Source organism: Bombyx mori, chromosome 19, assembly GCF_030269925.1.
Source record: "Bombyx mori chromosome 19, ASM3026992v2".
Lineage (NCBI taxonomy): Eukaryota > Metazoa > Arthropoda > Insecta > Lepidoptera > Bombycidae > Bombyx > Bombyx mori.
This window is the reverse complement of record NC_085125.1, coordinates 1,817,622-1,831,689: the sequence shown is the minus strand read 5'-3', so window position 1 is coordinate 1,831,689 and position 14,068 is coordinate 1,817,622. Positions and strand designations below refer to the sequence as shown.

The 14,068-nt window shown below is 37.8% G+C and overlaps 1 protein-coding gene and 1 non-coding gene across 14 annotated transcripts in view; both read left to right on the top strand.

Annotated features, from left to right (window-relative positions):
* The first annotated feature begins 1,200 nt into the window (after nucleotides 1-1,200).
* The window catches only part of LOC119629948 (resistance to inhibitors of cholinesterase protein 3), a 35,925-nt gene continuing 23,057 nt past the window's right edge, over nucleotides 1,201-14,068 (top strand). For 7 of the 13 annotated variants that reach the window (XM_062673876.1, XM_038017484.2, XM_038017483.2 and 4 more), the window contains exons 1-3: nucleotides 1,201-2,376; nucleotides 3,497-3,811; nucleotides 11,683-11,852. In XM_062673876.1, coding sequence (XP_062529860.1) covers nucleotides 2,220-2,376; nucleotides 3,497-3,811; nucleotides 11,683-11,852 — 642 coding nt within the window. In that variant the 5' untranslated portion in view covers nucleotides 1,201-2,219. The remainder of the gene's footprint in view (nucleotides 2,377-3,496; nucleotides 3,812-11,682; nucleotides 11,853-14,068) is intronic. The other 6 variants (XM_062673873.1, XM_038017485.2, XM_062673879.1 and 3 more) reach the window with 3 other exon arrangements.
* Mir31 (microRNA mir-31) lies at nucleotides 1,899-2,019 on the top strand. The gene has a single exon (NR_107250.1). It is a non-coding gene; the product is annotated as a microRNA mir-31 (primary transcript).

Genomic DNA, 14,068 nt, shown 5'->3' with positions numbered 1-14,068 from the left:
CCGACCACTTGAGCAGCTTCTTTAAAACTGTGAGCGTACACTTTATCATTTTGCTTATTGTAGTGTTCTTCAATCGCGAAAATTTTTTCATCGGTAAAGAGGATATTTTTGTGCCTTTCGCGACAAGGCGTTTTGATCGATCCACTCACTTTAATTGTAAAGATTGATTTAGGGCATGTCCTGTATATCGACGATAAGCACCGAGCTTCAGGTCTTGTTTTATAATACGCGACAGAGTCCTAGCGGGAATCTTCATTTGTCGCGATAAGATTTTTTGTTTCATAATGGGGTTTCGACAAATTCTGGCTTTAACAGCATTAACAGCCTTTGTAGTTCTAACAGCACGCGGCCGCCCCGATCTTCTCTGGTCTTCGACAGACGAAGTGTTGTTGTATCTGTTGATAGTACCTACGATATACGAACATACGGCAGATACCAAGCTTTTGGTGTCTGGAATATGACCGACGGCTCCATACCCACTTTGTGTACCCCATATTGTAATTTAATATTTTTTTCTCTTACCAATTCTGATAGCCTTGAGAGGCTATTGCAGCTTCACCCTAACATGTAGGTGAGCTCACGGGGCTCAACCGGAGTATTGCCAACACTGGCCCTAGCAAGAGCAGTGCTTCGTAGAATCTACCACCGGATCGGAAACGCGATCCACTGAGAAGATCCGGCGAGAAACTCAGTGGGCTGTGTCTGTGAGTTCATAATTTGATAATGAACACGAAAAAATATGTGAAATGGCGCAAAATCGAAGTTTTTTAAAACTTCTGTCGATTTTGCGTTAACGTGTTCCAAATTCAAATAATTAAAAACTTGAAAACAAGAAAGATTTTTATGTAGGTACATAACAGTATTTATGGACAGACTAATTATATCATGAAAACTTCATACCAAGATGGTAGTGTTCTCTACTACCCATTTAGAACAAACAAATAGGTAACACTTTTATGAACTCTTTTACATAATGTATGTTAATTCTATTTTTCAAGTTATCATCGTCATAATTTTCATAGCATACCTACATATACATTGCTGAATTAATGCATTAATCACAAACAGACTTTTAATTCCTTTCCTTAAAATGATCGAAACTTCCGCTAGAAGCTTCATTTACATTTAACAGTAAATGTAAATGGACAGTAAAGTAGAAAAATGAGAATATGAATTCAAATTCAAAATTCAAATTCAAATTCCAAAATAAATTCTGGTAATATTATTTTATTAGATATCTACAAATTAACGCCCGAATAAATTATCGTTTACAATTATGTAGGTATACACTTTCATTCGTATTATTAATAATAGTTAATTTATATTAAAAGATGTTTATGTATAATGCTCTAAAAAGCTATCCTCGAAATTTAGTTTTATAAGATGAAATAAATAGGAATACGTTTTATCTTAACACTACCATTCATCCATGTTTATCAATGTAAAACTGTACTTAGCATGCGTAAATAATTTCTCGTTGCCACACAAGACAGCTCTAAAGCGAACTGGGGTCAAACTATTGACCTCGTATTGCCAAACTCACTTTTATGGAGAAATTGAACTTGTATATTATCATACACCTTACAGTTATACTGACAAATGTAGTAAATATCAGTGGTTTGACCGGAAAGTGCCTAATTGTCATGAAGCTATTGGAACTTTTTCGTAAGCCTCATCCAAATGACGAGTGCTAACACAAAGTGTCTAATTAGTATTCATCTGAGCGCGTGTAGTCCTCTTCGCGGTGGGGACGGGTTATTAGCCGGCGCCGCCTCCGCGCCCAGGCATATTGTTCCGAGTTCTGCCCACCGAGCGCCGTACGCTCGTCTGCCAAACGTTAATTCACTATGTCAATATTGGAACTGCAGTAAGGTCTACCAGCGATTTCACCACAAGAAGTCGAGCCGGTGGCTGGGAAGGCAAGAAGTCGGCATAGCTGTTTGAATAAGATACACGGCTGTGTCACTTCGAGCCAGCTCAATCCGCCGGCTTTCTTCAATTTCAAGATTTGCGGATGCTCCCATATCGTGAAAATTCGGATCGCTCCCGCTCCCGCTGAGTTTTCGCCGGGAGAGGGCGCACCTGACAGCTGTCAAAGAAAACTTTCTTCGTAACCGGACGTGGGAGGATTTTTATTTTTAATCACACACGACGATGTTTCCGTAGAGTGTGATCGGCTGTGTACGTGCGGGACGAAAACGATACGAAAACACGACAAAATGCCGACCGAGGAGGTGTTGGGTCCGCGGAAGACAATGCTCATACTAGTGATTGTTGTGGGATGTTTCGCTATGTTGTGGCCCAGGATCCTGTCTCCGCTGATCTTGGGCCACACACGGGAGCAGCTGAAGCCGAACGAGTTCGACCGGGAGGCAGGTAACGTCGGTATTTTTAACACAAGCTCAATGTCAATACCGCTGGTCTTCGACGACCGAACATTTAGTTTTCACGGCCCGTCCGTTGCGTTTTAATCTAATTATACGCCGATTTGGGTTGTTAAATAATCTCCGTACTTGAATTATTGTTTGCGTAATATGTAAATGTCTAATGCGAGAAGAATTTATGAGTTTGTTTGCAGATGTCATGAATATTGCTATGCAAATACATGTCTGTCCAGTTGTTTATTCTCAGCTCGTAATATTTGCTAAAGACCCGATCGTAGTGATGTACTGAGTGAAAATTTTATTTATTAGGTAATTTACTTGATATCGTTAAAGACACAGATATCAACAAATTAATTTATTTGATCTGTAGAGCCATGAGGTAAAATCATCTAGATGCACTGAGAAATAGTTAAATTCCTTTATAAATTTTAATTAAATCTAAATTAAGCGTTTTCGAAAAAGGGAAATAGTCCACTGTGTTAAGTAATTTAATTTGAAATTTAAAAATATTAATAAAACAAAATGTTTTGATCATAAACCTCTAACAGCAACATCATTTGTTTTTTAACATATTAGTATAAAAATCAACCCAGTTCGGCTGGAACAGGAAAAATAATTAATTAGCAAGGAAAAAACTGTGCTTTATCACAATAGTGATATAGCACAGTATGATAAGTACATTATTATAAAAGGAGTATGCATTTTTCCTGTAATAGTAAAAATGTCTGAATTATAAAAAAAGTATTTTAAGGCATATTATAAAAATGATGTGAACTAAAATAATATGTTGTAAACATAACAAAAGTACAAATCCTATATGAATGAGCTTCTGCAAAAATCACATTTAAATTAAATAAAAATAATATGTATTAATTGCCTTATAAATTTACACTCATAGAACTTTCTCTTCTAGAAGAAAAAATAATTATTTTATATTTAGAATGTAAAAGTTGCAGTTCAAAAGATTTTGATAAATGTACAATTTCTTGTGAAGCTATCAATTATCTATAGTATTTTTTTTAAATAAAAAGATACCAAGATATGTCAGGTAGGCAAAGTATTTTGTTACACATAATGCAATATAGTTTTAACATTATGAAGTTCTCTAACAGGATGCTGTGAGGTAATGTTCGGTACTGAACTGGCAGTACTGGAACTGATAAACGAGGTTTGCAGCTCAGCAGTCCATCTACATAGCGGAAAGCTCTCTGCAAATGCTGCAGCTGAATGTAGAAAAGCTGTGAACGAGACCTGTGGTGTTGATATAGTAGCATTCCTCAAACGCAGCGACAACATAGGAAAATCTTCTAAGAGCCTCGTTGAAACCATGAAGAATAGCAACAGTTCATGCCTGAAAGAGAATTTCGGTGTGCCGGTGATGAATCTAGGACCACACATAGCTCTCAACTCATGGACTTTGCAAGACAGTCAGTTGTTTTTGTTATTCGTGAACATTTACTAACAGGCATGGTGTTTATCTGTTATTTGGATTAATATTTATGATGTTTCGTGTTTTTATATTTCCGACCTTTCTACAGCCTTTCTAATAGTAATACTTTGAGGATTCAAATCTAAGAACCATAATTCAGTATTTTCATCATATATGAAACCTGGGTACGTACATACACACATTTTAACGGTTTCTGGTAGTCATAGTATTCATAGCATTATCGGTATCCAATCTTTGACAATTTGTTCATTTTATTATCAATTTTTATAATTTTATCTAAATCACTTAAGGAGACTGCTGAGTCTCATCCCATCTCCTCTACCATTTAATTAAATAAAGCATTATGATTCTCAGTATTTTATGTGATTTCACCACAGATATAGGAGAGATTATGTTAGAGCAGTCTGTGTCAGTCCCCGTGTGTGATCTTCATGATAACAACACTTATTATACAAATCAAACAATTTAAAATATTGATCATTATAATTGGAGATAATGTCAAAATTTTAAATTTTATCTCGAAACCAACAAGTGATACCTCATGTTGGTACTCTCACTTGAAAATCGCAATAGAAGAGTTTGTGCCAGTTTATTCATAATTTTGTGGATTTATTTTCTTTTCTCTATTTTCTCTCTCTTTTTCTTTCTCTCACTCTATTTTCTTTATTCTCTTTCTTCTAGATTTTATTGAGTGAAATCTTGACTGTTAAATCAGACAACTAATGAACGACAGATTTTAATGATGCATTGCTTGCGGCTTGCTAACCAAAATGTGTGAATTAATTTAATAGGCGTACGTACGGAAACTCAAGTCATAATTTTGACGACATAACTTTCTGACAAATATCTTTTTGATACGTATTATTATTACCTTGGTATCTAATCGGTAGTGCGTGTGATACAATCCGTTTTGTGTTATGTTATTAAAATTGGCTGCCCATTTACAAAAGTTAAAACTGATATCTAAAAAAAAAAAAAATTTCTAAGGTCGTGTTTTCTACAAGTATATGTAAATTGTCGCATGCCTTGTTATTTCGCACTCTGGCTTGTTTAAATAAAGATGTTAGCTTTCACATGTACGAAGGCGTATATTCAAGTAAGACTTGTTTCTAGCCCCGCGACGAGGCGCGAACAAAAGTTCTTAACGTATTGTCACTTGAGGTCGTTCCGGTGGGTCAATTTATAGGCGAAACGGATGTTACGAGAAAACAAAGCAATTTCAAGGCGTACAAATATGAATTTTCAACATGAGAATATTTTTTACAAAGCCACAGAACCAAATAACTGGTAACAAATAACGCACGATTATTCCACCCCAATTTACGATTCCTTGAGTTATTATGGGTACCAGAGATGGACAAAAATACTTCTATACGTTTAAATAGATACATATTTATATAATAAACACCCAGAAAATGAACAAACAAACCTGTAACATAATGTTTGCTTGATGTGGGAAATCGAATCCACGACCTTCGGCGCAAAAAAGTCAGCCAATGGATAAAAGTGACGGATAAAATTTATTGTTTTGGATAAAATTTATTGTTTTTCAGATCCCGGAGAGAGAATATAAAATACTTGTCGTCACAACTTCAATTGAAATGATAGGTTAATAAATCGGGTTTCTTATCGCACAGCAACGCATGGTATAATCACGCCAACGATTCCTAAAGTTTGGACCGTTAAAAATTCACATAAATTTCCGTCAGTCAGCCTTACGTAATCCCACGAATTCCTATATCGCACAGAAGTATTATAAAGTAACATGTGCTCAATTTGAACATGTGCGGTACATTGCCTAACGTATTAGCACATGCTGCAAAGAGCGACGGAGTTGACGAGATATCTGGCGAGGCCTTGTCGTGTACGATATGCGAGGCTAATTAACGGACCAATTTGTAACGATTTGTTCAATAGGTCAAATCGATGCATCTATTTGGACATGTCTCTCTTCGTTGAAATCACTCCATAGAGCGCCTTGTCGGTCAGGGCAGAGTAGGAGGTACCAGATCCCGTGAATGGTTGCCCATGTGATGAACCAACCAAGTCTAGTCGGTAATTGGCGGCTATTTACATGAATGTACCAAGCTGACCACAACCCGGGAGAAGTGGCACATAACATCTGCCCACAGCAATGAGTGACGACGACCACGACCGCTTTGACAAGTGATACGACAAAGAATAAGAGTTGTTCACGCTCAACTTTACCGTCTATGGAAGCCCGTAGACAGCACTATACGAACGCTGCCATTCACCTTGAGTGGTGAGGTCGTGAGTTACGCCCTTCAAACCGGAAAGGATGTATACTTAGCGGTAGAACCGGGCATGATATTAAAATGGTGATACCTGGGTCCTCCTCCTCGAGTCGTGTTCCTCATGTCTGAGGGTCGTGACCACCATCACCCATGAGCTTCAATCTTAGGATCTTTTTCCACTTTCCCCTGTCCACGGCGTCATGCAGCGCACTGTACACTGTACTGTCCAAAGCGGTGCGGATCTGATCGGACCAAAGAGTATGGCTGCGGCCTCTAGATCTGTTGCCTTCAACTTCCTGGTAATTTCAATCAAATCATTCTTATCATTTTGTATATTAAGTATTTGCTACAAACGTTTTTAACGATGAAGGAATATCATGTATGTAATTAAACCCGATTTTTTTATAATTTTTTTATTTGAGGTTACGTATTCAACAATTTTTTTCGTTAATAATGTTAATGCAATACAACGGGGATTTCGACATGATTTCCGGTAACCATATACTGTCAACAGCTTGGCGAACGTAAACAATAAATAGAAATTGTAACTATAATAGTTTGGCGATTGTATGGATTATTTAATGTAGCATAGAAAAATATGCTATATTTTGATAAGACGTGGACACATTTTACGTTGCACGGAAGTACGTACATACTATTGTATGTACGTACTTCCGTGGTACAGGGCGGTGGTACCTACCCGTGCGGACTCACAAGAGGTCCTACCACCAGTGAGGGATGAAGGCTACTTGGTTTAAGCTACATTTAATCTTTGTAATTAAAGGTCCGTTTTATTTGGTACTAGCGACCCGCCCTCGCTTCGCTTCGGAAACATTAAATTTTATTATTGATAGTTGAGTCCCGCGATGTTACCCGCGGCTATTGTCGTACCGCAGGTGACGCTGCGGGGCGAACCTAGTCTAAAAAAGTAGCCAAGTTACTCCTTATATCATCAGCTTCCTGTCAGTGAAAGTCCCGTCAAAATCGGTCCAGCCGTTCCAGAGATTAGCCGGCACAAACAGACAGACAAAAATTGTAAAAAATGTTATTTTGGTGTATGTACCGTATATATATTCATATGCATGTAGTAAAAAGCGGTTATTTCAATATTACAAACAGACACTCCAATTTTATTTATATGCATAGATTTGACTCACAATCGGTTAAACAATGATGAAACTCACTGACGCCTCTCAATGTACGTGAATCATAGTAATCGCCCTGCAGTTACGCTAAATTAGGAAGTGCCTAGTTCTCGCGTACGCCCATGTGTAATTAGGGCCGGTGTGGTATTAAATGTTGGTATTATTGTCTTTTGAATATACTTTTGAATATATACAGGGTGTCCCAGAAAGAATGGATAATCCTGAAACACCTCATGGTAGAGCTATTAGGGATACAAAATAAAAAATAAAAATTCTCAGGTATAACCCAAATCTTTTTTTTTATTGCTTAGATAGGTGGACGAGCTCACAGCCCACTTGGTGTTAAGTGGTTACTGGAGCCCATAGACATCCACAATGTAAATGCGCCACCCACCTTGAGATATAAGTTCTCAAATTACGTATTTTATAAAAAAACTGATATTTTCCATACTGGTGTGCGTTTCTGGAATATACAAAAACTACAAATAAATTAAATCCATAGACTTTAGACATATCCATAGACATATTCTATATGGACTATACTAAGGAATATGCAGGAAATCGTATGAGTAGCTAGTGCAATCTATACATATCAGTAAAACTGTGAAAGCGCTTAGAGCAATTTCAATTTCGGTATAGCACATCTTCACGTTGGCTCTGATGCCGGCCACTCACATGCGCGCGAACATTCGTACAATGTACATGTGTGAAGGGCCGTCAGACATTCATTCGCAAACTTAGCGGCTACGGCTGTGCATATGGGTTCGGTATTCAATTTGCGAACCCGTTTGCGCTTCCTGCTACACTTGTTTACGAATGTCTCACGAATTTGTCTTCTTTTTTAATTCGTCAATAGAAGATTGAAGAAAACTTTGCATAATCATTTGCAAATGTCGTCCTACACTTGTGGATTTGCGTATTCGTGCGAATGTGAGTGACCGGTATGGCGGAGAGGAACTAGTTTAACAGCCAACGTGTGGACACTCCACGAATTTAACCGCTCAACTTTGGTAGCATTGGTAGCAACGTTGGGGCCAACGTGTGGAGCCGGTGTTAGCCTGCAACAAAAACACGTCTAGGTTGGCTGATTATAATAAAACAACTTGGACCATTTGTTGTCGATGAGCCGAGGTCTTACTAGGTTATTAGGTCAGGTATTAGCCCAACTAATAGTACCTATTTGACCAAGTTTTTTTTAAAACTATTTTATACTATTCTGCAGTCATCCTGAAAGAATATAATCATCATCACAAAACGCGTTTTTGTTGTTGTTTAATAATCTCTCTCTCATAAAATCGTATTGTTAATTTTTCAATTAAACATTAAACACAAAATCGGTGTTCTTCGATCCGTTGTGACGTCATAGTTCAATAAACAAGCTTTCATTCTATGACAATAGTTGTTTCGAAAACTGAACATTAGGGATTGCAAACAAAAAAAATTGATCAAATCGTTAATATTTAATTTTGACTCTTAAAGATAAACATAACATAAAAAACTATACAATTGTTTTAAAACATTATAGAATTTGCGGTACGCAGCGGCTTAGTACTGCCCCTGACATTGCTGACGTCAATGGGCGACGGTAACCACTCACCATCAGGCGGACCGTATGATCGTCTGCCTACAGGGCAATAAAAAAAAAGTATACTTTTCAATATTAAGACAACGAACGATCACTTTGCTCCGTTGGCGACCCTAAGTAGAGCGTAAGGCGGGTTATGTGGGCAGTGTATTTAGCATAACTTTACGGGTTTGTATTCAGGTATTTGAAGGATGCAACCGCACTATTGAGGTTTGTATGCAACTAAACATACAGTAGGTACGTTGCATCTTCGTTTCGTATTCTACATTTTGTAATTGTTGGAGCGTATGAAGAATTCATAATGGTTTTACAAACTACGAACCTACAAAGCGCTCAGGTAAATAATTAAGCATTGTGAATTTGGTACATGGTTAGCATTGCGAAGTGAGTGTCGTAATTTATGTCTTCTAAGTCGAAAATAACATAGGGAAATCGATTATCGTTAGTTAAGCCGTGTATATAATAATGTATAAATAATAATTTGAAGTCGTTGTGGCCTAAAGGATAAGACGTCCGGTGCATTCGTATGTAGCGATGCATCGGTGTTCGAATCCCGCCGGCAGGTACAAATTTTTTCAATGAAATGCATAGGTACTTAACGGTTCCACAGGTCGGTTCTGCGACAGCACACTTCAGTAACGCTGATATAGCCTCTCAAGGCTATCAGCATAGGTAGGAAGACTTTTTTTATTTTTGATTGCCCTTGCAGGCAGAATACTATACGGCCTACCTGATAGTGAGTGGTTACAGTCGCCTACGGACTCTAGCAATGCCAGGGGCAGAGCCAAGCCGCTGCCTACCGCTTAATACGGATTTTTATTCACGGATAGACCGGTCCTCTGTCTCGTTCCGTATTTTCCAGGCTATTGCTTGCTCGAGATGAGTCCATCCTCTTTTCGCCACAGAACCAGACGCCTTGGAAACAATTCTCCCTAATGCCGCTGTGTTTATCGACAGTTTTCCCTGAAATTTATGAAATTTGACTTTTCAAACGTTTTAATTAACAGAGGTTATCATGAAGATTATAAAGAGCATTTAGAAACAAATAAAAAGCGTACAAATTTTGTTCTGTGCCCAAAATTTGGCAAGTCATAGAGAAGTATATTGAAAATCTACCAAAAATTTCCACTCGAACCGTCAGCCAAGAAAGAGTGTTAACAGAAGCGTGGCAATAACAAATTTTACGGTTTAATCGTGCGCTTCGAAATGTCAAAGCGAATGACAAATAAATCCCCAAAGCAAACCCCGAAAGTGTTTCAAATCGATTAATTCCATTTCTTTGTCCACTTTGAGTCGATAGTTGAAGAGTTATTGAAATTCCGGAATAAATTTGACGTAAGCGTCTATCTGTCGTTGCTATGCTAACGGCATAGCGTGAAAAAGAAAAAGTTATGACTTAGACGCGTAGTTTCAGTTGTACGAGTGTTACAGGCATAAAGCTTGTTACGCTGAGTAAAATTCTACATCCGGTAGTATGCATTCACGAAGCAGCTGCCCTTGAGTTGTTAGGTCTCCTCCAGAGGCGCTCGGGGGGCTGTTAGCAAATCCCCTTCCTCCTGGCCTAGCTAGTGCTCCCTCCTTCTCCTCTGGGCCTCCGGGTCACCCTCCTTGCGTCGTGTTCCTCAGTGCTGAAGATTGTGACTATTACGGAGGTAATAGGAAGCGGAGGATAGTAGTAACTGCTACCTACCGTCACATTCACATCCCCCTAGAGATCAGATACCTAAGTTAGTGGAAGCAGCGGTACCGCGCGACTCGCTGTCAACAGCACATTAAGAACACTGAATAAAAAAATTACCATAAGATTGAGATCATAAGATATTATGGCGGCTTACGAAGAGGACGTGTGAGGGAAAATATACCAGCAGTCACAGAGGAAACTTGCATTGCTAATCTTCATGGGCTACTTTGACTAATCATCAGTTAGTACGTATGCTGGTCTGCTTGAAATAGCAATTAAAAAAAAACTGGATCTGTCAACGAGCTAAAACAAGTTTAGATGCTTAGGTACGCAGTGCAATTCAGTGCATAGCTTAGCGTGAAGTAGGTCTGATTGTTCGAAAAATGATAGGTACCACCACTTCAATAATAGATTAACAAATCTTAAAATAATCGCATGTTGAGTGTTGAATATTATTAAACCAAGCTAGGTTCACATAATGAAATTTTGCTTTAACCAAATTAACACGTGCTTCTATTTTGAATGTTCAACGGCAAATCGGACAAAAGCTGCCTTATGTAAATACAGCGAATAGTGACTAATGAATGCACGATATTTTACATTAGAGTTTTCTGTTTAAATTTTCAAGAAGTGTCGAAATCGAGTGTTGAAATTCAAGGGCAGGCTGGGTAGACGAATACACTGTTTATTTGATGCTAGTGGTTACCGGAGTAAACGTCTGAATCTGATGTCAGCCGCTGTGGTCAGGACCTTTCTTGTCTCTTGAGATAACACAAACAGTCCAGCCCGCATCCTTCGGATTTCCACAACCAGCTCCAAGTTATCGGTTCATCTTGTTGGTGGCTTACCCAGTGCCCACACAACATTTTTCGATATTAAGCGAAATTAAATCTTCAATCTTGTCAATATTATCATCATCCTCCCGCCCTTCTCCCAGTCACCTGTATCATATACCATTGCCTCACTCACTCCTTTCTTACACATATCGTCTTTCACGCAATCCATCCATTTTTTCTTAGGTCTACCTGTCCCTATAAAGCCTTCCAAATTCATAGTTACGTCATAATCTTGTCAGTATCATTTTTTTAAATCTTAAAACGGTTGACACTTTGTCTATAAACTGTCATTGGTGGATTATTTAGAGGTTTGATTAACAATCCTATACCCCATTTTTTTCTACAGCAATAAAACAAGAGCGACCTCTGATCCGCGGGGCAGGTCCTCATCCGGCTCTCCGCGAGCGTGGTCGAGCGATCCCACCGGGCACCGCCGCTCCATCACGGACCATCACGATGCCTCCGCACGCAAGGGTACGGTCACCGCTATCTGTGTACTTTGAACCGGATATCAAGGTCAGTCTGTTTGGAAGTTCTCCGGTGAGCTGCTTTCTGGCTTCTGTTTGATTTCATATGGCTGTATAATATCGATACCAGCTGTCGTATAGAGTACTGCTAAATTAATAGTACCCAGGGCCGTAATAAATTTTTATTCATGGTAACACTGCCTAATAGATTCAATTGCCTCGAGCCAAAAACACATTGTTTTACAAATATAATTATCACATATTCTCAGGAGCAGTAGCAGAAAAATTAGGACTAACGTATACAAGTAAATTAAATGTATATAATCCACTAATCTCTTTTGTACTAGATGCTGATCGATTAATAGGTTAAAATCATCAATCAAAAGGGACAGGAGCACTATATTTTGATTCGATATTTAAACAGACTTTGACTCCAACAGAAAAAGAGACCCTAAATCGTTTCTAATCATTGGTTTCAGGATCTTGTTCTTAAAGCGCTACCGTTTTGGTCCCGACAGATTGAGACAAGATGGCGGTCACTTAAATTAGACCTTCCTTCGTTTACCGCATGGGGCGCTGTTCCAACTCCCTACAAATTTGAGTTAACTTTTACGTGATCGAGAAGTTAAAAAACTCGCACTAAGCACACAGTTCCTAATACGTTTGTACCGTATTAGGGACCGACCATGTACCTGTTCGTATAGTCTCTACAAAAATAGCATCAGATGTAGATTCACAATTGCAATATGACATTCGTAATTATGAAATACTAGGTGTGACGCGATCTTTGCTGCTTTATTTGTAATAGCTTAAAGACAAGGTTTTTAGCTAAAAAGTTCAATCAAATCGGTACCGACTGTTGTTTTAGGGACATTTATTTATCTATATATTAATACGTGAAGCAAAAACTTTGTATGCCTTTTTACGAAAATTGCGCGGACGGAGGAGTATGAAATTTTCCACAGTTATAGAGAATATAGAGAAGAAGTGCACAATGCTAATATTTTTTTTAAATAATGCATAAAAGATACATTAAATCGATAAAGAAAACATTACACACACTACATACCATGTATTTGACGCACACACGCATGCATACTATTTATTGTCAAACTTTTGTTCTTGACGTCTGTTGTCAAATTGAGAATAGATTCAATATTGTTTGTTTTTGTTAATATTTTTTATAGTGTAGTCTTGGCGAAATTTGTAATTATAGAAGTATAAAATACAATCATAATAGTGTACGAACCTACAATTCCAATTAATTATAGTCGAATTTCGACTGCTGCGGGACCTCTAGTTTATTTAATTGCACCAACAAAGTGATCATCAAAATGACTTATATTGACAAATTAACAAGAATTACATGACAGATGTCACCTCAATCATAGGTACAATCAACGGCGCAATATTTGATAACATCTTGAAATTAAAAAAGTTAGAATAATTGAATAAAAATACAATGAATAATTTTAAGAAATCGAGAATAATTTTCACAAAGTAACAAAAGTTTTAATATCTATCTAACACCTATTCAAAAAAATATCGAAATAGCACTTGACTGCATTTGAGCATGATTAATTATGATTAGGTTATGTTTATAGTTGGAAAATGGTCCACGCCAGATTTTTCCTGTACGCTGTAAGACAATTAGAAAAAACTCACCCACTGAGTTTCTCGCCGGTGGTAGATTCTGCGAAGCACTACTCTTGCTAGGGCTAGTAGTGTTAGTATTTCAGCTACCAGGGAATAGGTTTTTGTTTTTATTTTTTTTATTGCTTAGATTAGTGGACGAGCTCACGGTCCACCTGGTTTTAAGTGGTTATCGGAGCCCATAGATATCTACAACGTAAATGCCGCCACCCACCTTGAGATAAGAGTTCTAAGGTCTCAGTATAGGTACAACGGCTGCCCCAACCTTCAAACCGAAACGCATTACTGCTTCACGGCAGAAATCAGCAGGGCAAAAACATCTATTTCATAACAGAGATATATTTTTTATTCTATTTATTTCTATCTACCTCCCTATCTTTATATCATAATATGGTATATAAAGCTAATTAAGCAAATGAACAAGTAAATTAAGTGCGTTATGACTTATGTCCTACTCCGGTCTAATATTTGGAATTCGGACGCAGCGGACGATGTTTTAACGTTTGGTACAAGGCATAAGAATTGAATAATTAGACGAAAAAAGAACAAACAGACGAAAAAACAATTTATGTTTAATAATTTATGTTTACATGCTTTACAAAATGAATCTTT